The sequence below is a fragment of the Leptonotus elevatus genome, chromosome 2 (assembly GCF_054856555.1).
Source record: "Leptonotus elevatus isolate MCC_2025b chromosome 2, RoL_Lele_1.0, whole genome shotgun sequence".
Classification (NCBI taxonomy): Eukaryota; Metazoa; Chordata; class Actinopteri; order Syngnathiformes; family Syngnathidae; genus Leptonotus; species Leptonotus elevatus.
The window spans coordinates 4,690,615-4,716,648 of record NC_141240.1 but is presented as its reverse complement, the minus strand read 5'-3'; the positions used below and the strand labels follow the sequence as shown (position 1 = coordinate 4,716,648).

At 41.5% G+C, this 26,034-nt stretch overlaps 1 protein-coding gene and 1 long non-coding RNA gene across 3 annotated transcripts; one reads left to right on the top strand and one right to left on the bottom strand.

Annotated features, from left to right (window-relative positions):
* The first annotated feature begins 1,423 nt into the window (after window positions 1–1,423).
* Window positions 1,424–26,034, top strand: LOC147178226 (semaphorin-5B-like). 2 transcript variants are annotated; one of them, XM_086069992.1, is made up of 22 exons: window positions 1,424–1,566; window positions 7,650–7,841; window positions 8,120–8,219; window positions 8,294–8,339; window positions 9,048–9,110; window positions 9,177–9,275; window positions 9,381–9,594; window positions 9,676–9,961; window positions 10,088–10,223; window positions 11,342–11,549; window positions 11,623–11,830; window positions 17,746–17,863; window positions 17,941–18,125; window positions 20,574–20,717; window positions 20,823–20,970; window positions 21,046–21,271; window positions 21,365–21,586; window positions 23,002–23,172; window positions 23,285–23,428; window positions 25,218–25,253; window positions 25,331–25,542; window positions 25,631–26,034. In XM_086069992.1, the coding sequence occupies exons 2-22, from the start codon at window positions 7,694–7,696 to the stop codon at window positions 25,787–25,789; spliced, it is 3,273 nt and encodes a 1,090-aa protein (XP_085926118.1). In that variant the 5' UTR covers window positions 1,424–1,566; window positions 7,650–7,693; the 3' UTR covers window positions 25,790–26,034. The 2 variants fall into 2 exon arrangements, with proteins under 2 accessions (XP_085926118.1, XP_085926119.1); XM_086069993.1 differs by lacking the exons at window positions 1,424–1,566; window positions 7,650–7,841; window positions 8,120–8,219; window positions 8,294–8,339; window positions 9,048–9,110 and having other exon boundaries at window positions 9,182–9,307.
* LOC147178227 (uncharacterized) lies at window positions 20,472–22,149 on the bottom strand. Its single transcript, XR_015094225.1, has 3 exons — window positions 22,024–22,149; window positions 20,855–20,933; window positions 20,472–20,690 (listed from the first exon to the last, which is right to left on the bottom strand). It is a non-coding gene; the product is annotated as an uncharacterized LOC147178227 (long non-coding RNA).

Here is a 26,034-nt window from a genome sequence, read left to right as displayed (position 1 = left end):
ATCCTTAGACACAGAGTGTGGGACTGGTCGTGTCAGTGAAAATAAACGTACTATAATTACATTACCCTTTTATTGAATTTTGTAGCCTTTGTGGAAACAGTGCATTAGTGTTCAGCACAACAGCCTCACAGTTCTGAGGTTTGAGCTTCCAATCAAGGCTCTGGCACCCTTGCGTTGAGTTTGCATGTTCTCCCCATGCTTGTCCCCATGACGCTGTCTGTCACAGTTGCATTTCACTCTTCCCACCCTATTCCATCCTCCCATGTGTGTTTTACCAGCTTCTTCCCACATTCCAAAAGCATGCATATAGTATGTGAATGCGAGTTGTTTGTCTATATGACATGGCGACCAGTCCCCATCTTGCACCTAAATTAAGTGAGGATAGGCTCCAGCTCACCAGTGACGCAAATGAGGATGAGGGCTGTAGAAAATGGATAGATGGACTGCAGATTTTGCGGTCTTTTGTTTGGGAGAAAAAATGACAGAGAAACAAATTATAACAAATCTTTTGAAGAACTTCCATTAAAAAAATTAATAAAAAAACAATCATAAAAAATCTTGAAGATATGTGACCCTTTTGAATCTACCGGTAATTGTTGTTTTTATGTCAAATTGTTGTGCATTTTCTTTCTTTTGGTATTTTCCTAGATTAGCACAGGTAGAAATTGGCGTTTGTGTCCTTGTGCGCCGTTGTGGGAGGGAACACAGCAAACTCCTGGCCAATCAAAGTGGCTCCCCTCATTCCTTTTAATTTCAGTGCAAACAGAACCGCATGGTCTATATGTAGATGCAGGAGATTGGCGCGCGCAAAAAAAAAAAAAAAGGGACCGCAAGAAGATGTCCACTTGCGGATGATGTAAAGACCGCCTTCCATCCCCGATCGGCCTTCCATGTGTATCGTGCAGAGAAAGTCAGTGTGGGGTGCTTATTATGTAAACTTGTGTACCAACATTAGTCTCACTTTTAGGTGGGCAGAAGTGCATAACGCTTTGTTCACAAGAGCATTCAGAAATCCAAAATCTACATTGTACAGTATATCTTTTATGTCATATGTCCCTTTGTTGCCTCCTTTAGACCTGATTGGATCTTTTTATCTTTGCGATGGGCCCAGTCCCCTCACTCATTCATTGACAAACGTGTTGGCCTGAACAGCACATTTCAAGAACAGTTTATACCTGGTTAAAGACTATGTCTATTACTTTAAACACTTTTTAGTTGGACACATGCCCAGAGTTTGAATGAGTTGGCCTAAAAATGGAAGTAGTATTAAAAAGTGTGAAGCCGAAAGTAGGCTGAAAACCAAATTATAGTCTTCGAAAAATAGCATCAACACCCCACCCCCTGCACTAACAGTCCTGTGTGCATAAACAGGACAGTTTCACCACCCGCAGCCCCCCACCCCTCGTCACACTCCACTTTACGCCTCCCTCCTCCCTGCACACAGGCCGGTCAGCGTGCCAGTGCGTAACAACTTGCCTCTCTTGTTTCTCATCTTTTTCGTCAACATGTGAAGCGGGATCTGTGGCAGCCGTTTGCCTGCAACTTTACTTTGGTGATGGTGAAAAAGTAGGTTTAAAAATATATTTTTTGCATATTTGTAAATAGCACGTTCCTCGGTGCATGTGTCCCATGGGCCAATCAGAGCATGGCGTTTGCTGTTTTGTACATGTTTGATTTGAATGACGATATGTCAATGAGCCATTTGTTGATGTTGTGCATGTGACATTTTGCATTGTTTTTGACAAGTTCTCTTGCTACAAATGAGAAATTTGAGATGACCCGCAGACGTCCTTTTGAGTTGATATGGCTAATTGTAGCATAAAGACAGCAGGATGAATTGACCATTTACCCGACATCTGTCTGTACCTTGTCGATAGACAGAGGTGCAAAAGTGGAGCTGGTGTGATGAGGGAGATATGTGAAGACGGGCGAAGTGGCGTCCAGTGCAGCTGTGCCTCTTTAGGATTCCTGTTCTCTACCTCCTCTCACCATTGCCAAACCGCTATCATTAGGTTTGGCAATTTACGAACGCCCATTGTGGTGTGGCCATGGCCCGTTAGTGTTTCCTTTTAAGTGTAGCGAAACTAAGTCCATTCACTTGTAAAAGAGTGCGCCCATTGGCAGATAGTTGGCAGGTTGCACAGAGAGGCCATTCACCTTCGTAGGAAGGAGCTGAGAACTGCCTCGGAAATGCTCACCCCCGCTTGAATATTTTAATGGGGAGACTTTGGATGCCTTCCGAGGTCCCTACATGCTCCTGTCCGCATGACCTGACTTCACTGCTCTTCAACTATAGAGAAGACTTTATTTATTTATTCATTGTCATATGGAAGCTGCCAATGTTAAAATTGGGTTCTTTGTTTTGTTTTTATCTCAAGAAAGAGCACACATTTTGGAATCCCAAGAAGCAGGTGGGTGAGTGCAGAGAGAGGGATTCGCTGTGCCTCTTGATTATGTTTGGATAGAGTCCAAGTACTCTGGTTTAGACAAGGCTCATATATACAAAGTCAGACCCAAGGCACCTCTTTTATTTGGGATGCCATGTGGAACAAATTAAAGCCCTTTTGAATGAGGACATAACGACTTGTGATCAATATCCCTGTTATAAATAATGCCAGTAAAGAGGCCTTGACTGGATTTTAATGAACCTCTCTTCATGTGTGCATTCAGTGTCTCAGCATGTCCGTTTGCTAGGAGCCGAGTGCAAGTAGTTGAATCACAAATAATTCTTGCTGTTTTTGTGAACTTTTACACACCCTGACAGGAAAATAAATAGTCACGTCACAGCATGAAGATGAAAGTCCTGTTGGACTATTTAAGCTGGGTGACCTGCAGACTTTCTTCCATATCCTTCTTTTATCAAATCAATCCATTCAAAAAATAAAGGATACATTTGGAGAGTTCAAGGGTCAGTGAAAGACTTGATTGCTTCAGTGTGTCTGGAGACAAACCCTGAGCAGCACTGCAATATCAAAACACTCAAATGTATTGTTGTTTCTGTTGGGAAAGGTTCTCAGAGATCAGGGATAGGCAACAGTTTGAGTGGCCGCTTGATTGATTAAAAAAAATATATATTTATCATCTTCTTTTTTTTTTTGGGCCGGAGGCAAGGAAAATACGCCCGGAATACTCACAGCTTAGCTGCAGATTTTTTTCCTCAATATTTAAAATAAAATAAAAAACATTTTTGGGGGCAACCTCTCATTTTTGGTGGACAATTTATACTGACGGTTTAAGTTTTTTATTATTATTATTAGATAGTAGATTGTTACATTTAGAAAAATATGTGATCAGCTCTGGCAAAAGGGTCCTCATGTATACAAAAAATCTAAATTTATGATATTGAGATATTAATATATTCAAATTCTACACTTAAGACCTTTTAAAATATAATATAATAATAGGAATAATAGGAAAAACGGGTTTAAAGTTTTGGTCTTTGCATCTATCAAATATCCATAGCAACCAATACCTTAGGAAAAAGACATTGACCCAAAATTTTCAGGAACTGTTATAAAAGATCACTGGAAAGTAAATTCCAATTGCAGGTAAAGCCATCATCCGAGATATGAACCCTTTAAAACTTTTGGAAGTTTGACCTTTCAACAGATGAAATCAGCCTGAACTTTGAAGATCACATTAAGTTTATAATTCATCTTCTGAGGCATCAGCCAAAGTTTGGTTACATTTATTGTTGCTCCTTGTGGTATTTTCTTGCTTAAATAAGATCATATTACCGCAGTGGAAAATTGTATTTATTAATTTTGTGTGAATTAAAAGATTATTTGCAATTTAGTGTAGTCTGTCACCTGCGATTGGCTGGCAACCAGTTCAGGGTGTCGGTGTCGTCCCGCCTATTGCCCGAAGCCAGCTGGGATAGGCTCCAGAGCCCCCCGCAACTCTTGTGAGGACAAGCGGTTGAGAAAATGGATGGATGTCGTCTGTCACCAATACATTTAAGGATGTTATGTCTCAAATGCATTTGGTCACACAAAGAAAATTTAAATGTTATGATGGTTCAACATTAAGTCACTCCATAAGCGCTGTGTGCATTTTGTGGCGGGCAGACTCTTATTTTGTCCACATTTCATGGCATTTTTATCATACATCTGCTTAGGAAGTGTGAGGTCCCAGTAGCACTGATGAACTCCAGTATTTAAGTTATCCATCCCTCTCATAGAACATGTTTAGTGTTGGAGCCTTCCGTACTGTGTAGCTCTGACAGCGCTATAAACTCAGCAGCCGCTGTGTTCTCTCCATGCAAAGTGAAGGCATCTACAGTATGGGATTATTGCAGTGTAGCACACAGTGACAAGGTATGAGCCCACCCAGAGAGAGAGGGGGGGTGGGGGTGGGAGGGAAATAAAGCTGTGAGACTTGAGGAGTTAGTTAAGCTTTAGCAATGAGCTCTTGGGCAAAAATCTCCATCAATGCTCTGCTTTTGACCTTTGTTTCTGTCTATTTTTGTCTGGTAGTCACATGTTTACTCAGTGTTATGGCCGTTTCTTCCCGTCCAAACATATAAGTCACATGAATTAGACACACTGTGCTGCTAATCTCTTCACAGGTTGTTAAGGCTTTAAATTGTTTTTCCAACCCAGGCCACGACACTAAACAGCAAATGGTCCATCAAACTCGTTTATAGAAAGGTTTCACTCCTTTCTTCCCATTTAACCAATTTGAAGTGTTTGATACAGTGAAGACAAATGTTGAACGCCATCTGCTCTGGGATGTTGGTCAATTTCTGATTTGCTTGGATTTTCCCCTGGAATCACAAATTCAAATTGGTTGCAGATTTTTCTGTAACATCTCCATTCATTACTCAATGTGAGGTACAGCGCTGTCATTCAGTGAGAAGAAGTTTGCATGTTTGCTCCTCATAACAAATTGTTGTATAAATGAGAACCCAAAACAACATAGCACTGATAGATTTTAATATCATAGCAGTCCAGTGGAAGTGGATTCTTAATCGGCTGAAATGAGGTCGTGTGAGGTCACTGTATCATGCATATAAAAAAATATGGAGCTTTTTTGCTTACATGGCCGACAGCCACGGCAAGCCAACCGCCATGACAAAGCCTGTCTGTTACTGTAGTTCGAGGTGAGAACATGTTCAATATGGCCAAGCAACTCGCTAAGGGGTGTTGTGTCCTGTAAAAAATGTTATCCGATGTGGCGCTGCCACAGGAGCGAGCAGCGGCGCACGCATTGAGTGGAAGCCACGCGACAGCACTACCTACGCATGTTTTCAGTACACATGTGAAGAACACGTGCTTTTCAATTTTTTGTTTTATAAAACGTTTTGTAACAAGAGAAAGATGTGTATCACAGAGAAGAGGAAGAGAAAGCAACAATCCCTCGCGTTCTGCAGTGGACTTAATGAACAGGCACACGTTAATAATAATGCATCAGATTTATTTTGCGCTTTTTCTAGACACTCAAAGACGCTTTACAATGGAATGGATACATTATTCATGAACTCACACATTCACACTTTGGTGGCGGTAAGCTACTTAAGTAGCCACAGCTGCCCCGGGGCAGGCTGACGGAAGCGAGGCTGCCAGTGTGCGCCTACGACCCCTCCGACTACCACCAAACATTCGCACCTTCCATACACCAGTGTGAGTAGCACTGTGTGTGAAGTGCCTTGCACAACGACACAACGACATATGACTTGGGGAGAGTGGGGATCAAACAGCCGACCTTCTGGTTACTGAATCTCTCTGAACTCTACACCCTGAGCCACAGTTTGATACTAAGATTAGCAGTATCGCACACCACTACTGAAAACTCAGCACAGACTGGAATTGTCATAACCAATTAGCTATGTTTACAGACGTAAGGAACATTTTATATGGCCATGAATGCTCTCGGCATAGTAGCGTTCACGTTTTGGCTAGCATGCTGTAGCTACAATAGGCTATCATCACCCTAATGTGTTAATCTGCTAATTGGAAGATGTTTGAGTCATAAATAGCCAAATAAGAAGGCTATTGTAAAAAATTGGGCAAAATCCTACATTGAGCATCTTTAAGTGAGTGAGACACAGCCATTCACTGCAAAGCAATAGACATACAGTACCATGCACATATATTGTATTTTAGAACAGAATTTAAGCATATTATAATTTCATATGTATATGTGGGTGAAATAGCAAAGCTTGTTGTAAAAATGTATATAGCTCCCTTAGTTGCACTTAATAGCCACAGACACAAGTAGTTTTCTTTTGTCTGCTGAATTTATTGCTTCTTGCCAACAATAAACAAATGGAGCAAAACACACATACAAACAAAATAATTACCATAAAGAAAATAAAGATAACTTAGATTTAACTTACACAAAAGTATTGACAGACACAAAATAAACTAACCTCGTTGGCTGTGTGCAATGTCCAAAAAGGGAACTAGGCTTGTTTTCTTACTCGCTGACATCCACACATCCACCCCGCTAAAGCGCCCTCTCTGGTGTGGGTGGTAACAAACACCCAAAAGCAAAGAAAATAAAATCCATAAAAATGACAATGTGGCAGTTACAATGTATTAGAGCAGTGTGCACTTTACCGGTCCATTCAAGGGAATGGGAGCAAGCCCTGCCTTTCAATTTAGCCACACTTTCCTCTTTTTTATTACCCACATCTTCTTTCTGTAGGAACCCTGACTGACACGCTACCTTTTTGTGGATTAAGAAAAGTGATACAATACAATATAGGGCTATTGTATGGAGAGCCTCAAAACATGACACAGGTTTACACAGTTCACATCGGAAGGCAATCATATATTAAACTGTCCAATTTTTCAGGGTTGAATGGCAAACTTTTATTTTTTGCAATCCCAGTCCTGTGTGGTGGGCCTTTGCGCTAAAGCTACATGCGTCAAGCTACATAGGCATGAACACATTGGTACAGAAAAACACACAAATAGTAAGTTAATCAGTAGGTTCCAATGAAAAAAATACACTGTCCACATCCTTTTGGATGGATATTTGGCTTTTTATTTTTTTAAATGCTTAGTTTTCACTTAGTAATATCGTTTTTGAATCATTATCGAGAAGTGTGTGTTAGTGTTGGGGAGAAAGGGGGACTCTGCAGGGGAACTGGATGATAAAGTCCATCTGCACGACACTATGGTAGTTCAGAGAAGCAGGCACGGTGATAGAATCCTCATACGCTGTAGGACTGAAATATATAATTTATTGCTTGATTTTGTTTAAATTGAAATGATTAATTCTATGGTTTAATTGAAGAATTTTAAAGTGGCCCTGGCACCCTTTCATTTTTCTATATGCGACCCTCAAGTGAAAAAGTTTGGACACCCCTGCAGTTGGTCCTCTGATGCGATGGCACTGGCACTGAGCCCAGGCTGGTCACTGAATGGGTCCGTTAAGTCACAAAGGGTGCTGTCGGTGGCACCTTACGTTTTATAGCCAATGCTATAAATCATTGCTTTGGGCTTTTGAGTTGAAATAGCCATGGAAAAGTCCTGCTGACAATGAAAGAGGGGCTGGATACCAAGCAGACAGTCCACGGGGAAATTAAATTTGTAAGATGCACCGTCAGGTCGTGAAAACTCCTCTTTAAGAGATGTGGACGTTCAACATGACTGATACAATGCTGTTGTTAAGATTGACATGCATCTCTTTGGCTTTTGTAGGTGGTTCCACAGCACCCAATAGAGGATCGTATGCAGTTGTAACTATGGTCACATTAAGGTTGGGGGCATGGACCCTCTCTCTCTGCGGCGGCCTTGTGCTGGTTATGTGTGTACTTGTGTGTCTGTCCCAGCCGCCCCCTATCAAACCTGAAGACTGCGATCGAAAGGAGCATCCCGTCGTGTCCAATCAAGGTGAGGACATCATGAGTAAAATTAGCAAAAGTGGTGTTTTTAGCTCAGTTGATGACAGTTTGCTAGAAATCCAGCGATCCACATGTCTATTTAAGTCCAAATGAAACTCAACTCTTGTCTTGACCTGAGTTACTGCTTGACTGAATTAACTAAATATGCTATAGAAAATATTTTAAAAAATTCTACTGCAAAGAGGACAGGTATCCTGCTACTTTTAATCTTACTGTATATGTAAATAAAGCAATATGGCTTTTCCATGTTTTTCCATGTTTTCACAGGCTTGAAGACATGGGTGTCGGAGTTCTCACACCCAGGAGTAAAGGACTTCTCTCAGTTGGCCTTGGACCTGAGCAGAAAGCAGCTTGTTGTGGGAACGAGGTGCGAGTAATTACACGCCAAGCAGAAAAGAAACGACTGAGAAATAATGACCTGCTTTGTGATGTCTTTTACAGAAACTTCCTTTTCAGCCTTAGTTTAGGCAATGTCTCCCTCATACAGGTAAAAGTTTTGTACTTTCACTGTGCTACCGTTTGTGTTGTCAGGTTTTAAAGAGACAGTGTTTTGGATTTAGTGCCATCTAGTGGGGAACTGATAATTTATTCATAAAAAAAACACATTAATTTGAATAATGTGCACACACAAAAATTCTATCACAACAACGTAATTGTGCCACGCCTCACAGAAGGCTGACATGTTCCATCGGCATCTTTCTGGTACGGATACATGAAGTAAAAGAAATTTGCGAACGTAGTTAGCCTCTGGTGGTGCTTGCAGCTAGTGTCAGACCCAATGGGCCGGCCACCGCTTACCTTCCACAATAGGGGCCTGCAGGTGGTCGTCGCTGAGTCCCGTGATTCGGACTCCAGCCGCTTGTCTCACTCTGCTTTACTCTCGCTAGTTTTTGCGAGCTTCTCCCACTAGCTCTTGTTAGCTGCTCAAGCTAGTTCTTGCTAGGTGCTCGTTTGCTGCTCCAGCGAGTTCTTGCTAACCTCTCTTGCTCGCCACTCCTGCTAGCTCCTGCTCGACGGGCTTCTCGCTCACTCCAAATAATGATTGATCGTAATTGTTTGCAAAGTGTAGTCTCTCTACATGCTTTAAAACCATTGCGCTCTATTAGTTCACCACTAGATGGTACTAAATCCTACACATGCCTCCTTTTAAATGTTCCTAAACCCTAAACCAGTGTTTTGTTATGTTTTGGCTTAGGCAACAGAATGGACACCTGATGAAGACACAATACGCTCTTGCAAGAGCAAGGGGAAGACAGAGGTAGAATTCAAAGTGTCATTTTAAAATGTAGTTGACGACAGTGGCTAATGTCATGCTTGTATGCAGGAGGAGTGTCACAACTACATACGGGTTTTATTGCTCAGTGGGAGGACGCTTGTCACATGTGGGACCAATGCTTTCACTCCTGTCTGTATGACCAGGCAGGTTGGTGCTAGCTTGATGTTTCACCAACCAATGCAAGTCATCATCCTCCAGACTCCAAAAACAGCCTTCATACACACTGAGTAATGCTTTCCTATTTGCTGTCAGATTGAAAACATCAGTCAAGTTTTAGACACAGTGAACGGTGTGGCGCGATGTCCCTATGACCCCCGTCACAACTCCACTGCCATGCTTTCCGAGAAGGGCGAGCTGTACGCAGCCACGGTGATCGACTTCTCTGGACGTGATCCTGTCATCTACAGGAGCCTGGGCAACATGCACCCATTGCGCACGGCCCAGTACAACTCTAAATGGCTCAATGGTAAACAAATACGCATAACAGTCATCAGTCTTCACTTCATCTAATTTTTTATGTTTTTTTTCTCTCCTTCACTCCCTTTAGAGCCTCAATTTGTGTCTGCTTATGATATTGGCCAATTTGCCTACTTCTTCCTGAGGGAAACTGCTGTTGAAAACGACTGTGGAAAGATGGCGTTCTCTCGCGTGGCCCGAGTGTGTAAAAACGACATGGGCGGTCGTTTCCTTTTGGAGGACACCTGGACTACCTTTATGAAGGCTCGACTAAACTGCTCACGCTCAGGAGAAATCCCCTTTAATTACAACGAACTACAGAGCACCTTCTACTTACCAGAGCAAGACTTCATCTATGGCATTTTCACTACTAATGTGTGAGTGACCTTTAATAATGCTGTGATTAAAAGTTACTCTTCATGCTTGCTGCTTTGCAAACACATTTGCAGAAGTGTTATTTTTCTGTAATAGCCCATAATCTAATTGTAATTAACCACTCACAGAAACAGCATGTCAGCAACTGCTGTTTGTGCCTTCAACCTGACCGCCATCACGCAAGCTTTCAATGGACCTTTCCGCTACCAGGAAAACCCCCGCACTTCCTGGCTCTCCGCTCCAAATCCCATAGCCAACTTTCAGGTAACTCCATGTGGGTGTTCATGAGATGCCAAATCCAGGTCCAGAAAGTAAAAACCCTGCCACAGTTTGACTTTAGCTAGCTCCCTAGCAGGTAAACAAGCACCCGGGTAGCTAGCTAGGGAACTAGCTAGCTAGCACCTGGGGCTAAAGCCAACTGTGGCAGTTTGGCTTTAGCTCCTAGTGCAGGGTTAGGCAAATTCGGTCCTAGAGAGCCGCAGTCCTGCATGTTTTCGGTGTGCCCTGCCTCCAAACCCAGGTGTTTCAAAATCATCAGCTCATCTTTACGTTCTGCAGGAGCCTCTCAGCTGTGTTCGAGGAGGGAGACATCAAAAACATGCAGGACTGCGGCTCTCTAGGGGCGAACTTGTCTATCCCTGCCCTAGTACTAGCTAGCCAACTCCCTAGCAGGTAAACAAGTACCCGGGGAACTAGCTAGGCAGTTAGCTAGTGTTAGAGTAAATATAATAGTATCGTACTCTTTGCGTGTTCAATTAACTGAATGGTGAGATTCTGGTGAAGAAGTCCCTTTGCAAAGGTATCATTATAACAGAAGCTTCTGATGACAAAAACTGACGACACTGAAGCCGTGTTCCATCAGATTGTGTGTCGTCTACTCCGGCACATCATTATTTATTGAAAAGTGGGTGAATACGAAAAGTCTCCTCCCATCAGCCCACAGTACATTTGTTTACAACTCAGTAAATACCAGAAAAATCCCTCTCTACTCCCTCTCCGAGTTCCCATAGGTATAAATCAGATTAGAGAAAAACAATCATACATCAGCCTGTCTCTTCCGACAGAGACAGGTACCAGACAACATACACTCCCTTCTAAATAGCAGATGGAAGGAACCCGTTGCCCTTCTTCTGAGAGTGAGACAGATAATACAATTCTATTCATTGAGCCATACTGCTATAACTAAATCCAAAACGGCTAAAATATAAATTGAAACTGAAAAACAATGTTAATAACTTAACACTAGCTAGCACCTGGTGCTAAAGCCAAACTGTGGCAGGGTTTTTACTTTCTGGACCTGGATTTGCCACCTCTGCCCGGGTCAGTCGGACAAGCTTTTCTGATGGCAGCATAAAGGATGTTTTTGCCCGCTGTGTCATCAGTGTGGCACGCTGGATGATGGTGGCACTGGTGGGAACATGACTGAACGCAACCTCCAGGATGCTCAGCGGCTCTTTCTGATGCACGATGTGGTGCAGCCGGTGACAGTCAACCCTCTGCTGACCCAGGACAACATTCGCTTCTCTAAGCTGGTAGTGGACATTGTGCAGGGCCGTGACGCTATTTACCACGTCATGTACATTGGCACCGGTAAATGTGGCGTGACACTGATTGAAATTAAAATCCATATGAAAGCCTTGACTGTTTCTTCTCGGTCAATCAGAATATGGCACCATCTTGAAGACTCTCGCCACAACAAATACAATTCTTCGTGGCTGCTACCTGGAGGAGCTCAGGATCCTTCCTGATGGGCAAACCGGGTCAATCAAGAGTCTGCAGATTCTGCAAAGTGACAGATCTCTGTTTGTGGGACTTGATGACAGACTGCTGAAAATCCAGTTAGAAAGATGCTCTGACCATCCAACTGAGCGGTATGGAAATTAAATAATCCTGCATTTGTCAAATTAATGAATGAATAGTTTATTCCGGGTTCCAAAGGTAACCCAGAAAAGAAAATACAAACATCCTTTCAAACAAATCAATTAACCAAAAAAGGAATAGGCTGAAGCACCAGGCCTATCCTATAAAGTCTGCTTCAAACTATACAGTCCCATCAATCACATAGAATTACAACAAACTAAATAAATAAATACTGCATTCTAGGGGGGGTGAATTGCCTAGTACCTGACGATTCAATCCGCCTATTATTATTATATTATTGAGATTTTTTTAAAACTCTACTACTAAACTCTAATACTAATCAGTAAACTTGTACATGTACACTGTAAGATTTGTATGAAAATGTATTTATGTATCTGAAACTTCAGGCTTATACCTGTGAGCCACTGTGTTTAACAAACAATATGTTGCAATCTGTTTCATGTTTGAACAGCATTGAAATAAAATATTAAGGCTTAATGTTACATTAAAATAACATTATTCCATGCTTAACATGTGAACCCTAACCCTAAGTAAGACGTTTTGTTGAATACTTCCATTAAAACTTGATGTTTAAACATCGATTCGGCCGCATATCGAATTATATAATATATAATTATAATAAATATTTTACATTTTATCAATGGCACTAAAAGCATGAATTATTTTACATTTCTTGAACCTCAACAAAGAAGTGCACAGCTTCAACTGAAAACACATTTGTATTTGATGTTGGCCCTCACTTTACATGTTTAAAACATATGGTAAATAAACCACTTAGATAATAGTTTCATTCCCTTGATTTGAATAAATTATGAATACAAACAGTTAGCATATTGTTTACTGCATAAAAAGCATTTACAGTGTTTTAAAATATAGTGTACACAATATCCCTACATTTTCAAATGCCAGATCCTATAAATAATGATCATTTGATTCTCTGTAGCCAACCTTATTCATTATACTAATCACTTTTTATCTGTAATTTAATAATTGTGTCAATATTTGTTTTATGTAAATTTCTCTAAACATCAGCACAATATGACATGTGAGGTAACACAAGAGAAGAGGGCAATATGAAGACCTTTCGTATTTAGCAAATCCATTACTTTATAAAGAACAGCCACTGAGTTACTAATAACTTCACTGATTCAGGTGAATGAGCTGTCTTCACATCGGTGTGTTGGCCAAACACCACTTGAGGCCAACTCAGAGCAAGGTTCCAAATGATACACTAGACAAGAGTTCACCTTTGTTTGCTTTACTCCCAGTTTCTTCATTCAATTCACTTCCATCTTCATACATTGATACAGGATTTCTTCCTTCTTCATACAACATTCGTTCAGTATTTGTGGGCTATTGTTTTAAGGTGTGACTGTAGGTGTATATGTGTGCACTGGCGTAGACATTATTCATTAAGAATGAGTCTGTGTTCATGGCAGTCAGCAGGTCCAGGTGGACTGCGGGGTGGTAAGGCATTTGAAGGCATCTTTTTCCTCGACGGCGGCCCACCTTTTCTTCAAAGGGTCCAAAGCAATCCATCCTTGTCGAATTGAAAGCAGGCTTGAATAAACGAAGACAAGCTGTAGGTAGGTCTGCCATTCATCGGACAACTGGTCTAGCTCTCAATCTTTGGCAATCAAAGCAACTATACTGGTGGGGCCGGACAGCTTCACGTCCACGAAGAACCCAGAAAAAGCGTTGCAGCTCAGCAAACACCAGTTCAAGGCCCGGGTGGTGCAGTCGGTTGTCAAACTCCTGGATCAGGAGCTTAGTCACTCTATGGTGCTGGTCAAGAACAACTGGGTGAAGGGTTCCAGGTTCCAAATCCTCTGCTCGACAGAGTCTTCCTCCACTCGGATAAGATCTCCACCGTCATCGAGCTCAGGCGATAAAGTGATAAGTCAACTGTTTCTTGGGACCGCCTTGCCCTTTTTCAGTAAGCTGTACTCATCTGAGCTTTTGGGAGAATCACCTTCTCAGCCTGGCGGTACTCTTCTGCAGAAGGGGGACCATCTGAACCGGCCGCCCTGTGTAGCTCCCGTTTTGTTCCCTCCAGCAGATCCTTCTAGGAGCTGAACTGCTCTAAATCTAAGGTATGCTGACATGAGTTCACTGTGGTGACTCCACCCAAGACTGACTTGCGCAGCTCTGAGGTGTCTGGCACTTGATCAAGGAAAGGATCTTCTGGCCATGTATCTTGTGCAGAGTCATAGCCAGCTGTCGTTCCACACTGTGCAAGGTGGGCATAATAGATTCTTTGGTAGAGTGAAGAAGTGGCATGTTTTCCCGCCGGAGCAGCGGGTTGGCATATCTGAGTACGCCATCAACATTTACTCAGGTAGTCTTGTTCTCAAGAATAGTAATTGCCTTGTGGTCTTGCTTGGAGCAAGTAACCAGTTTCTCACTTCTGAAGGGAATCGTATCGACCTGCTATAGTTTCTCAGCGTCCCCCATCGACTCGTTCACCGAGGCGACTACTGTCGTCAATAAACACAGCTGTGGTTGAGCAAGGTTGCGGATTACACTTGCTGGGCCCTGTAGCGCCCAGCCCAGTCTAGTGCAGATAGCTGCAGGTCCTCCTGGAGGTCCCTTCCTGACTGGCTCAATGGGGGTGATGAGGTGAGGATGATCACTCCCAAAGAGAAGTAGAGGTTTCAAGGTTTGTAAGGGAAGGCTAATTAGGTGCTTATACTTCTTCTTGAGCTGCTGCATAGGGTAGTTGTGGCTAGCTAGTCTAATATGTGCAGAGGTGAAGGCAGCCGTAATCTTGAACCTCGTCTTTGGTTTTGCAGGGGAGGAAATGGAGAACGACACTGATGCACCCCTTAGCACCTGGACCTCTTGTCTGATAGTACATAGAGGTATGTCTTCTGGGGTCCCTTGCACTCCCAACCTCTCCGCGGCATCTGGCAGCAACATGGTTCTCTCAGAACCGTCATCCAATATAGCATAGGTGCACACAATATAGCATAGGTGCACACAATATAGCATAGGTGCACAGTGTACGATCAGCATAATGAAGGTAGACTTTGACGACTTTCAGGAGCTGCCTTCTGTGGGTCGATCTAGGTACAGCACCTTAGTTGTAGCCCTTGTAGTGTGACTCTCTCCCTCTGTGGGTGTGGCTGGTACCTTAGCTGACCTCATGTTGACTTTGTGCAGGACCTGAAGGTATCTACCTTGGCAGAGGTTACAGGTCTTCTTCAAGTTGCATTGAGCTGCCTGATGAGACCGTGCGCAATGCCAACATCTCCTGTTGTTCTTAATCCATTCTGTCAACTGATCTTTGGTTAGCTTGGAAACGGCTGTGCACTGGCTAAGATCGTGATTTGCATTGTTGCAGAATGGACAGAATGGCTTGGTTCCTTTCACCTTGGCGTTGGCTGGTGCTTGCATTTCTGACTTACCATAGAGGACGGTAATGGGGCGACTGCTCTGTCAACCATCTTGCTTGTTAGCTTCTCTCAATGCCAACTGGGCTTCAGTGTCCTGACACCATGCCACGTATATCAGCCACTCGGGTAAGGTGTGTATTTAGATGCCACGGTGAAACATGCAGCATTGAAATTCAGCTCTTTGCTCTGATTGTGACTTGCTTAACAGACGGGCAACGTGGGAGCCACACTGTAACTCTGCCTCTTCTTCAGGGCCCAGTGTCTCAACATTCCCATCAATGACTGTACTAGGAGTGCAAACTTCTCAAATGCAGCAATGTCTCCTCTCCTGACATCAGGGCAAACTCCATTGGATTACGGCGGGTGAAGTTGCTTATGGTCAGATGTGGTTTATAGTAATTAGAGGCTGCCATGCTGCCTGTGATCAGTCTAGAAGGTGGCGGCTGGGGGCCATCCCCTGGCTCACTCTTGTGACTGGAAATTGCATGATATTTGGACTCAGGCGGGGGCGTAGTAAGTGGCGAGGACAAGATTCTGATTCTGTTTGAACGGCCACACACACGAGCGCAAGGGTAAGCCATGTCACGTGAACTCACTTTTCAATGAAAAGAAGATACAAATCATGCAAATTAGTAATCGTCTCAGTTGCATAAATAACAGTTAAAATAAACAATAACAATAAACAATAAAAGTTGAACATATTAGACTTAAGAAATAAACAACTTTGTAGACTTTTCTACACACTGATTTAGCTAATTTAGATGAACTGTGTTCTATCTGTGGCTTCCAACACACTTTATGATCAATAATCACTTCCCAAAACTTTGTTTCAGTAAAATATCGTTCCATTTTTTTTTTTATTGAGTTTTATATCACAGTTGCACTGGACACCATCAAACACCATAAATTTAAAGTTTAACAGTTTTTTCCCCCGTTAAATAATAACTTATTACAATCAAACTTTTTTTTTTATACGATCAATTATTTTTCTACAGTTTTTATTAGTTGTTTCATACTGTCCCCTGAGCAAAATAAATTTGTATCATCAGCAAATATTACAAATTTTAATATATTTGAAACAGTGCAAATATCATTAAAATAACTTCAAAATAATAACTTAGGTCCCAAAAGAGAATCTTGTAGAATAACACAGGTTACTCCTCTCAAGTGGAATTTGGCATATAACAGCCCTCATGCAATATTGTTCAGTCATTTCAGCAGGAGTAATGAGTGATCAATGGTATCAAATGCTTTACTTATGTCAATAAATACACCCGCAGCATGTTTATTTGTTTGTTTTTATCTATTGATGTGGCTATATTTTCTACAAATTCCATCACTGCCAAAGCTGTTGATACTAGAGGTCATTTAATAAATAAATAAATTCAAAACAAATTCTTTCTACAAACAGTTTTTTAAGTATTGTAGAAAATTGGGGTAACAAAGAAATAGGTCTATAATTTGACACAATATGCTTTTCACCATTTTTATAAATTTGTATCACTTTTGCTATTTTCATTTTATCAGGAAAAATACCTGTTAAAAAGCATGTGCTGCAAACATAAGCACATGGTTCAATAACACAATTAATTACTTCCTTGTATGTACATATCAATATTATTAAAATCTGTTGTTTTTTAAAAATAGATTAAGATTCACTGATTGTCACACCCACCTAAGTGGGGTAAAATTAATTCTCCGCATTTGACCCATCCCCTGAGGGAGCGGTGAGCAGCAGCAGCGGCCGCGCTCAGGAATCATTTCCAATTTCCAATCCAATTCCAACCCTTAATGCTGAGTGTCAAGCAGGGAGGCAAATGGGTCCCATTTTTAGAGTCTTTGGTATGACCTAGCCAGGGATCGAACCCATGACCTCCCAGTCTCAGGGCAGACACTCTACCACTAGCACACTGAGCTGGTATTTTTTATTTTTTTTTGCTCTTAAACTTTCAAACAGCTTCAACACACCCCTCAGAAGGAATTGCAATTATTCAAAGCACAATCAAACTTTATAACTCTTTATAATATAATCAATCTCTTGGCTGGTCCATCCCTCTAGCCGAATTTGGGCCTATATTAACCACACACAAAAAACATTTAATTTGTTCACAATCTTCTCTATATTATCAATAACGGATTTGTCATGTTTAACAATATATGTTGGAAAATCTTGATTATGACTATTTTTAATCAATTCATTTAGAACACAAGTAGGCTCATAATAGTCCTTCTTTTGCCATCTCAAAATAGATATTAATTTGTTTTTATATTTCTTATACTTATCTTCTTTTTCCTATGTTCGATATTTCATAAATTCCCAATATAGCTTATTTTTCTTTATACTGTACAAACTTTTTCCAAACCATTTGTTAACCATGGTTTCCCTCTCTTCACGGACTTTTTTTTCCTCCAAATTCCTTGATTGGACAGAGTCTGTTATACATGATAACAAATGTTTCTAAAAATTGATTTTTTTACCAACATATTGATCAACCACCTGTTCTAATTAGACACTGCATAGAAGCACGGGACCCGTATTGTGGCTGGGATCACAAACAGGAGCGTTGTACAACCATTAAAGGGATTACCGACATGAACCAGTGGACTCAGAACATCACCCAGTGCCCAGTAAGTCATATATTGTACTCCATAACTTCGTCTTTCTTTCTTCCTCCCACACACGCACACATTTGTTCTTCCTCAAGGTGCGGAATCTAAAGCAGGATGGCGGGTTTGGCCCATGGGCACCGTGGCAACCTTGTAACCACAATGATGGCGAGGGTTCCATCAGCAGTTGCATTTGCCGGTCCCGCTTGTGTGACGGACCTGTGGCCCGATGTGGTGGGGTCAACTGTAAAGGCCCAAACATTCAGGTGGCCAACTGCTCCAGGTAAGCTCAATGTGCTGTGGCAACTGATGGTATTAGAGTGGGACAAATGGCCCTTTATAATTTATTCATAGTATGATTGTGGCATTGGACAGCAAATGTTTAGGAGCCAGCTTTCCACCTGAAGTCTGAAGGGGTGAGGGCATGGTGGCTCTAGACTCTGAGGGGGTGTGTAGATTTTTCCATTAATGAGTTGGGTCAAGTCAATTTTATTTATATTGAGCCAAAAGACAACTGTCATTTCAAGGCACTTTACATACTGAGCAGGTCAAGAACCACACTCTTACACTTATTTTGTGCACAAACGAGAATCTTGGCGAACGACAAGAGCGGCTCGCGGGAGTGAGTTGGAGCCATTGGCTGGAGTGGCTAACAAGAGCAGCTAACGGGAGGAGCTAGTAAAAAAAAAAAAAGCTAGTAAAAGTTTGCGAGAGCAAAGCATAAAATGATAAGCGACAGTCCCGAATCACGGGAGTTAGTGATGACCACGTGCAGGCCCCAGCTGTAGAAGGTAAGCTGCGGTCGACCCATTGGATCCGACACTCGATGCAAGCCCCACCCAGGCTAACTACATTTGCGAAGTTGTCCTTTGGGTAGCAGGAAGGTGGCGGCGAAACATGGCAGCTCTCGTAAAGTGAGAATACAGCCATGTATTATAATTAGTGATTACTAGACCTACAAATTATATTTAAAAAAAACATGTTTATGCGATACAACATATTTTTTCTGCATACTATTGACATAAACAGTCGTGTGTTTTTTTTAATGAATGAATTATTAGTTCACTACTAGATGGTGCGAGGGATCAATTAATGTCCCTTAAAAGAAAATCTAAATGAGTATGCACTACATAGCAACAGAGGCAAGGAAAAACTCCCTCAAACAAAAGAGATGAGTTGAGATGGAGAGACATATTAGAGGGCCATAGGAAACAGGAAAAAAGGGTTGAGCAACTGGGGAAGGGATGAGAGAACAATGGGCACAACAACTGCTGTATCAACAACATCAAATCATTCAAATATTCCAATAGATTTAGGTTTATCTGAAACGGAAACTGCTGTCTATTTTACATTTTGATTAACCACACTAGAAGTAATTGTGTATTTTAAAAATATATCTATAGCAAGACCACTTGTTAGTAATTATGACATTTATTTATTAGTTAATAAGCTGTAAATTAAATCTTGCCCAGGGTGGTGCCCCCGGTTAGTAAACTCATAGCTTTTTGGAGCGTCCTTTTTCACAATTCAAAACAAAAATTTCTATTCCGTCGTGAGAAGACTTTGTTGATCGCACGGATGTGTAATTGTATTTATGACTTGTGTGATATTGTTAAACAAACAAACAAACAAACAAACAAACAAACAGGAATAGTCCAATGATGACAGCAACAACAATAATGGTTCATTCCAGATGTATAGAGGAGTATCCATCCACGTCTCGGTCAAATCCAGGTCCGGAAACCAAACACCCTGCCACAGTTTGGCTAATTTTTATTTATTGTCCAAAAAATGCCCAGAAATAATTAGTGTTGAGAATTATATAAGCAGCTGGATCGACATAGCAATTTGACACTATGTCAGCCAGGCTACAGTGCTGAAGAGAAATGTGGTTGTTATTTTCAAATTAAAGATGAGTAATAAGCAACCCTGGCATTAAATAGGGCCTTTTGTAGATTTTAAGTCTTTCCAGGCAAAAAGATTTTCTAGCAAACAGGTAGAACACCGTTTTCTTTGTAATACACTATATACCCCTTTTTGCTTCACTGTTCATAATGATGGCTTTATTTGGGAGTGATCCGAAGTTTAAAAAGCCACATTAATTTTCAAACATTGCTGCACTGATGAAGTGACAGTTTGTATTGTTATTAGTTTTCTATGAAAGTGAGTAGATTTAGTAAATTGAGTTGATTTTGGGGTTGCGTGGGGCTCACGGGCAGACATTTTAGACAGTTTAGAGTGGGCAACTGTTTGGGGAGCAGTATGAAGTCTGTAGAATTTTCATCACAATTTGGTGTCCCCGACTTTAATTCTAAAAATAAGCAACAACATTTTTTACTAATTTCATTTTCTGTCATAATCCACTCTATTTTTAAATGTCAAGAAATTCGATGTACTTGTTATTGGTCGTTGTGGTCAGCCTGCACCACTTCAATTGCTGTCAGTCATGTTTTGGTATTTTAATTTAGTTGAGCTGCTTCAAAATACTTGACTCAAACATAAAGGAACTCAAAAAGGGTGCATTCAAAGCAAGAGCATGCTTAAAACGGTTATCAAACGCAAATATTGAAATAAAATGGTAAAATACTCATGCCATTAAACAGAATACCCGAAAGCAGAAACTGCATCCTTAAACAGAAGACAACAACACCAACATTTTAATACTATGTTAATGAATGACACAAGAAGACACATCTAAAAGTATGTCATTGATTTTCCATCTCCTGTTCAGGAACGGTGGCTGGACTCCCTGGTCTTCATGGGGCCCCTGCAGCAGCAGCTGCGGTGTGGGTTTTGAAGTGAGGCAACGGTCCTGCAACAACCCCTCACCTCGTTACGAAGGTCGAATCTGTGTTGGCCAAGGTCGAGAGGAGAGGTGAGAAGGAATGAGAGGAAAGGGGGAAAAAAACATTAATTTGCACATTTCACAGGGTGAGCATTAAACACGGACAAATATTTAGCAAGAAATGTGTATTTTCAGGCTGTGCAATGAAAAAAATGCATGCCCATTACCAGTTCTGTGGACTGCGTGGGGGTCTTGGGCTCAATGCAGTGCTGAATGCGGAGGAGGAGTACACGCCAGGACCAGAACCTGTGAGAATGGAAACAGCTGTCCTGGATGTGCTTTGGTACTGTGCTGCTTGTGTACTTGATTCTCAGTCTTAACGGACCATAACAGTGAAGCTATGGATTGTGCTGTTCAGGAGTATAAGACCTGCAACCTGGAGGCTTGTCCTGAGGTGCGTCGCAACACCCCATGGACTTCCTGGATGCCAGTCAACATCAGTCAAGATAGATCACGCCAAGAGCAGAGATACAGATACACGTGCCGGGCATTGCTTAGGGACGTCCAGCAACTTCAATTAGGAAAGAAGAAACTCGAGACCAGGTTTTGTCCAAATGACGGTTCTGGAACCTGCCAGACTGACTGTGAGGATTTGAGACCATGAGGATTTTTTTTTAATGTGGATTGAGAGGTATAAGCCTGGTTTTATGAAATTGGTTTCTGCATCTTATTTCCAGCTCTGTTTGATGACTTGGTAAAGTCAGGTGGCCGGGCTTTGTCACAGCCCAAAGATACACACTGGGAACCTTGGGAAACATGGTCCACCTGTTCCCAGGAATGTTCCAGAGGCTTTCGAACCCGGAGACGTGTTTGCTCAACAGCAGAGGGAAGGACCAATCCAAGTGCATGTGTAGGATCCCCGGTGGAATATCAAGATTGCAACATGCGACTGTGCTCAGGTAGAATGCTGATTACTAGAGCTGGGTTTAAAATATCGATATATCAATATCGAATCAATATTGCTTTTCATAGACCAATATTGATTCATAAAACCATGTATCGATACTTCTAATACGGCTTTTTACAGTAAATGAATGTGCCCGAGGCGAGCACGTACTCGTTCAAAACCCTGTGTGAGCGTTGTTCAAATGTGCCCTTCTGTTATTCAGAGTACCCCAAAAGGAGCCCAGTGCTTTACAAAGAAAGGAAACAGCTCAAGCATGAGCTGCTCCGAGCTGCTGATTGCAATATGACTTTAAAAATGGGCTGCGTTTTAATGCAAGCGGATTGCATCGCGAGTCTCCCTCTTGAAAAATATACACATGCAAACACACACTGTTTAGACAGATGCACTATGGAAAAGCTTTTCTTTTTGCAGTAGTTTTAAATGGCTTACCGTAACTAAAATTCTGCGTCACATTGGAGCCAAAAGTAGATTCCTGATTGTTTACTGTGCATCTTGCTGTTCTAAATAGTGAATAAGTCATATTATACTATGACTTACACAAGACTATGGACTTCTTCTTCTATTTCTATTTGATGGTTGTCAAATACTTTTGGTTCATTAGCGCCCCCCTTCTTTAGCATAGCTATGGCTATGAAGAAGGCCACTGGCGGTAATGCATGACTTGACTTGACGCGGTAGGCAGGTGCTTTTGGTGCATTACCGCCACCTTATTAAATTGAGTGCATGCAATGTGACAGTAATTAAACTGTACACTAAATGAAAGGAAAAGTGAATGATACCCCAAAAGCAGTAAGGTAAGAAATTAGACATAAAAACACAAAACATGGATGCATAATTATGCACTATGACTGTGTCTCTTATGTAAATTAGTTTTTATGTATTTATTTATTAACCACTGGAACCACCTTAGCATAAAAAACATTACAGAAATGTGAATGTCGTGATTTGGGTTAGGGTTAGTGTTAGTGTTTTTGCCACTTTATTTACATAGCACTGTAGTTGTAATTTATTTCAATTATTATTTATTGTTTTGATCAGGTCATGTTCAATGATTAATGTAACTGCATTGGATTCAATTATAAATGTAAATATTCATATTTTTAACGCACCAAGTAAGAGAAAGAAGTTTCTACTATTTGCAAATCTTCTAAACAAAAGTAAAATTGGTACTGCATGAAATCCTTAACTGAATTGAAAATCAATGTGAATCGTGAATCGAATCGAATCGGGCCCTTCTGAATCGAATCAAATCGATTTTGGAAATCGGAATCGATACCCAGCCCTACTTACGGTTACGGTTTATATTGTGGCAGTTTTTAGTTTGTGTATGCACCTTGATCAAGGGATATCTAAAATAAATAAAGAACACCTGCAAAAACTGTTAAACTGTCTGTGCTTTTGTTTCAGTGGGCGGAGCCTGGTCATGCTGGTCTTCATGGTCCCAATGTACTGTGAGCTGTGGGGGTGGTCATTTTCAGCGGACACGGTCATGTGATAATCCACCTCCTGCCAACGGAGGTGGGATCTGTATTGGTTTGCACACTGAAGAGGCACTTTGCAATACACACTCATGTGAAGGTACATCATTCAGCAAGGCCATTTTGTGTGACTGTATAGATCATTTGTGATGACACTCAACAGGATCAATAGTATTGACATTTTGAATGGTTTGGTTTTTACTGGTCATCAGGTTGGGGTGTGTGGTCAGACTGGGGGGACTGTGATGAGGAGGGCTTGCAGTACCGCTCTCGCTCCTGCAGCGAAAACCAGGACGCTAACTTGTGCCAGGGTAACCTAAGCCAGGCCAGACCATGCCAGACACACGAGGTGGCAGGTAAACACTGACTGTTAAATAGTCTAGATGCCTTCAATGGCAAGAAATGATTGCGCCTTAACTCATTCCCTCACAGTCATTTTCACTGAAGCAAGCCCCTTCGCTCCCAGCTGTTTACTGGATTTTTTCTGATTTTGCAAGGTCCACAGAATATTCTGTTCTATAGCTATAAAAACATGGAACCTACCAAAAGAAAGATTAGAGTCTCTTCTTTCATCAGGAAAAGGTAGATATATAGATATAAAAAAAAAAAAAAAAAAAAAAGGAAAAGGTAGATATCTATCTGTTTCCGTTTTGCAGCAATTAGCATTAGAATATAGCTAAGTTACATCATTATTCACAAACCTGTTGAAAACACTGGCGAAAAGACCTTGTTGCAACATGGCCCTGGCAGAGCTCGTATACTCTGCTGCCACCTGCTGGCCGTTTTTGTAATAACTACCATTGCTTTAAGCGACCTCTTCAGGTCAGAAGCTGCATCAAAGCCTTCTGTATGCTCTAGAATAAAAAATAAATTAAAAAAAATAAAAATACAAATACTAGGGATGCACCGAAATTGATTTTTTGGGGCCGAAACCGGAAACCGAAAATGAGAAATGCTTTGGTCGAAAACCGAAACGGCGGAAAAAAAATCAGGCCAATTTTTTATTATCATTGCTTTTATTATAATTATAATTAATTATAATTATCAATTATAATTAATTATATTAATTTATCATTAATAAATGCACATTTTTGCCATTTTCAGCTGAAGATTTTCGGTGGCCGAATATTCGGTGTATCACTAATAAATACGTTTATGGGCGTGAAGGACAAAGTATTAAAAACGTATTTATACGTTTTGGTGTTTGAATGAGTTAACTAAAGAGCTGAAATTTAAATTCTGCTCATGGCTCCCCAGAGCCAGGCTGCTTAGTGTGAGCCTGGAAAAAACCTCAGCAGATACAGACATTTACAACAGATCGCAAGACTTGTACATGTACGAGATGGAAGACGGTGAGGATGGATTGTGTGTCAGGTTGGATAGAGGGACGTGACGGAACCAAGCAGAACTTGCAGCTCAATACAAGCAAGTGCTCCTCAGCGCAGGTACCATCACATGGGAGGAGTGTGGGATCCAACGTAGACGGTGATAACATTTTGTGTGTGTGTGTGTAAGTGCGTGTGTGTGTGTGTGTGTGTGTGTGTGTGTGTGTGTGTGTGTGTGTGTGTGTGTGTGTGTGTGTGTGTGTGTGTGTGTGTGTTCAAGCATATCGTCTTATTACCAAGGAGACAGCCTTGGCCATCTCAATTGAGTACACAGGAAGGAGTGGGGAGTAGATAAAGGAACACCAGTGTCCAAAAAAGTAGTTTGAATGTTTTGGCAGCAGGCCGACAAGAATTCAGTCAACCTGCAGTTGTTTGCCTCTGAGTGGGTGGGGCATTATTTAGCCAGATTAGCAAGCACTTCTACATGACTTCTCCAACTGCCCTTCTTGGCAACCATTTTGCAAAGCAACTCAAAAATCGCATCCATATTGCGATTGAGTTTGCTCATCGCATGAGTGCGAGGGTTGAAAAGACCGAGAACTTGTTCTCTCCCAATGAAGTTGCTGCTGTTGCTTGAAATTTATCGTAAATGAAATTATCCAAATAGTCCACCCCAGGTTCAAACTGTTGCTATTAAAAGGGCTTTAACAGGCAATTTCCAATTAACATTTTAACATTTGTATGTATCATAAAAGTCTGAAAACAAGCTAACCTCCTCTAATATTAATTATGATGTCTTACCCCGTTTGTGCCATTTCAGTCATTTTGCCTGAAGAGGAGGACCACAAATGTGGAAGTAAGTGGGAAAAAAGGATTGTCTTTCAATTCCTGCAGAATATTATTCTCACTCACTGCCCATCTTCTGTTTGACAGCTTTCACATTGTTCCAGCTGGTCGCTGTCGGCATGGCCAGTTTTTTCGCAGCTGCCCTCTTGTCTGCGCTGGCCGTGGCCTATTGTCACCATCTGAGCCGACCCTCCGCAGAGTCAGCGGTCATCCACCCCAGCACGCGCAACCACCTCACCTACAACAAGCATGACAACGCCACGCCAAAAAATGAGAAGTACATTCCAATGGAGGTCGTGGTGGGTTACAGTCAAATCTGTCCATTTTCCACAATCTCACACTTGTGGGTTGATATCTTGGTAACTGGAGCTTAACCCAATCCTGCAGATGCTACACAAGAACAATCTTCATGTAAACGATGACAGCAGCCGCCACTTCTCCTCCCCGCCTTCCAGCAACATGTTCAGCACGACCTACTTCCCTCCCAACCTGAGCAAGTATGACTTTCCACCAGAAGCACCATGCAGGGCTTATGTGCACAGCTAACAGCACATCAGCTCCAAGTGCAACACCAAAACCCACCAGGTGCTTACGGATGTTAAAATACCCAAATTACCTTTTGTCATCTTATTGTACAATATCTCAACGAAGCATTGCAATTTTGTTTGGCTACTGAGCAATCAAAAAAAAATGAAAAGAAGAAGACCGATAAGGATTCACTGAAGCTCATATTACTATTATTACTATTATATGTTGTATAAAAAATACAAATAAATAAAAAATAAAAAAGA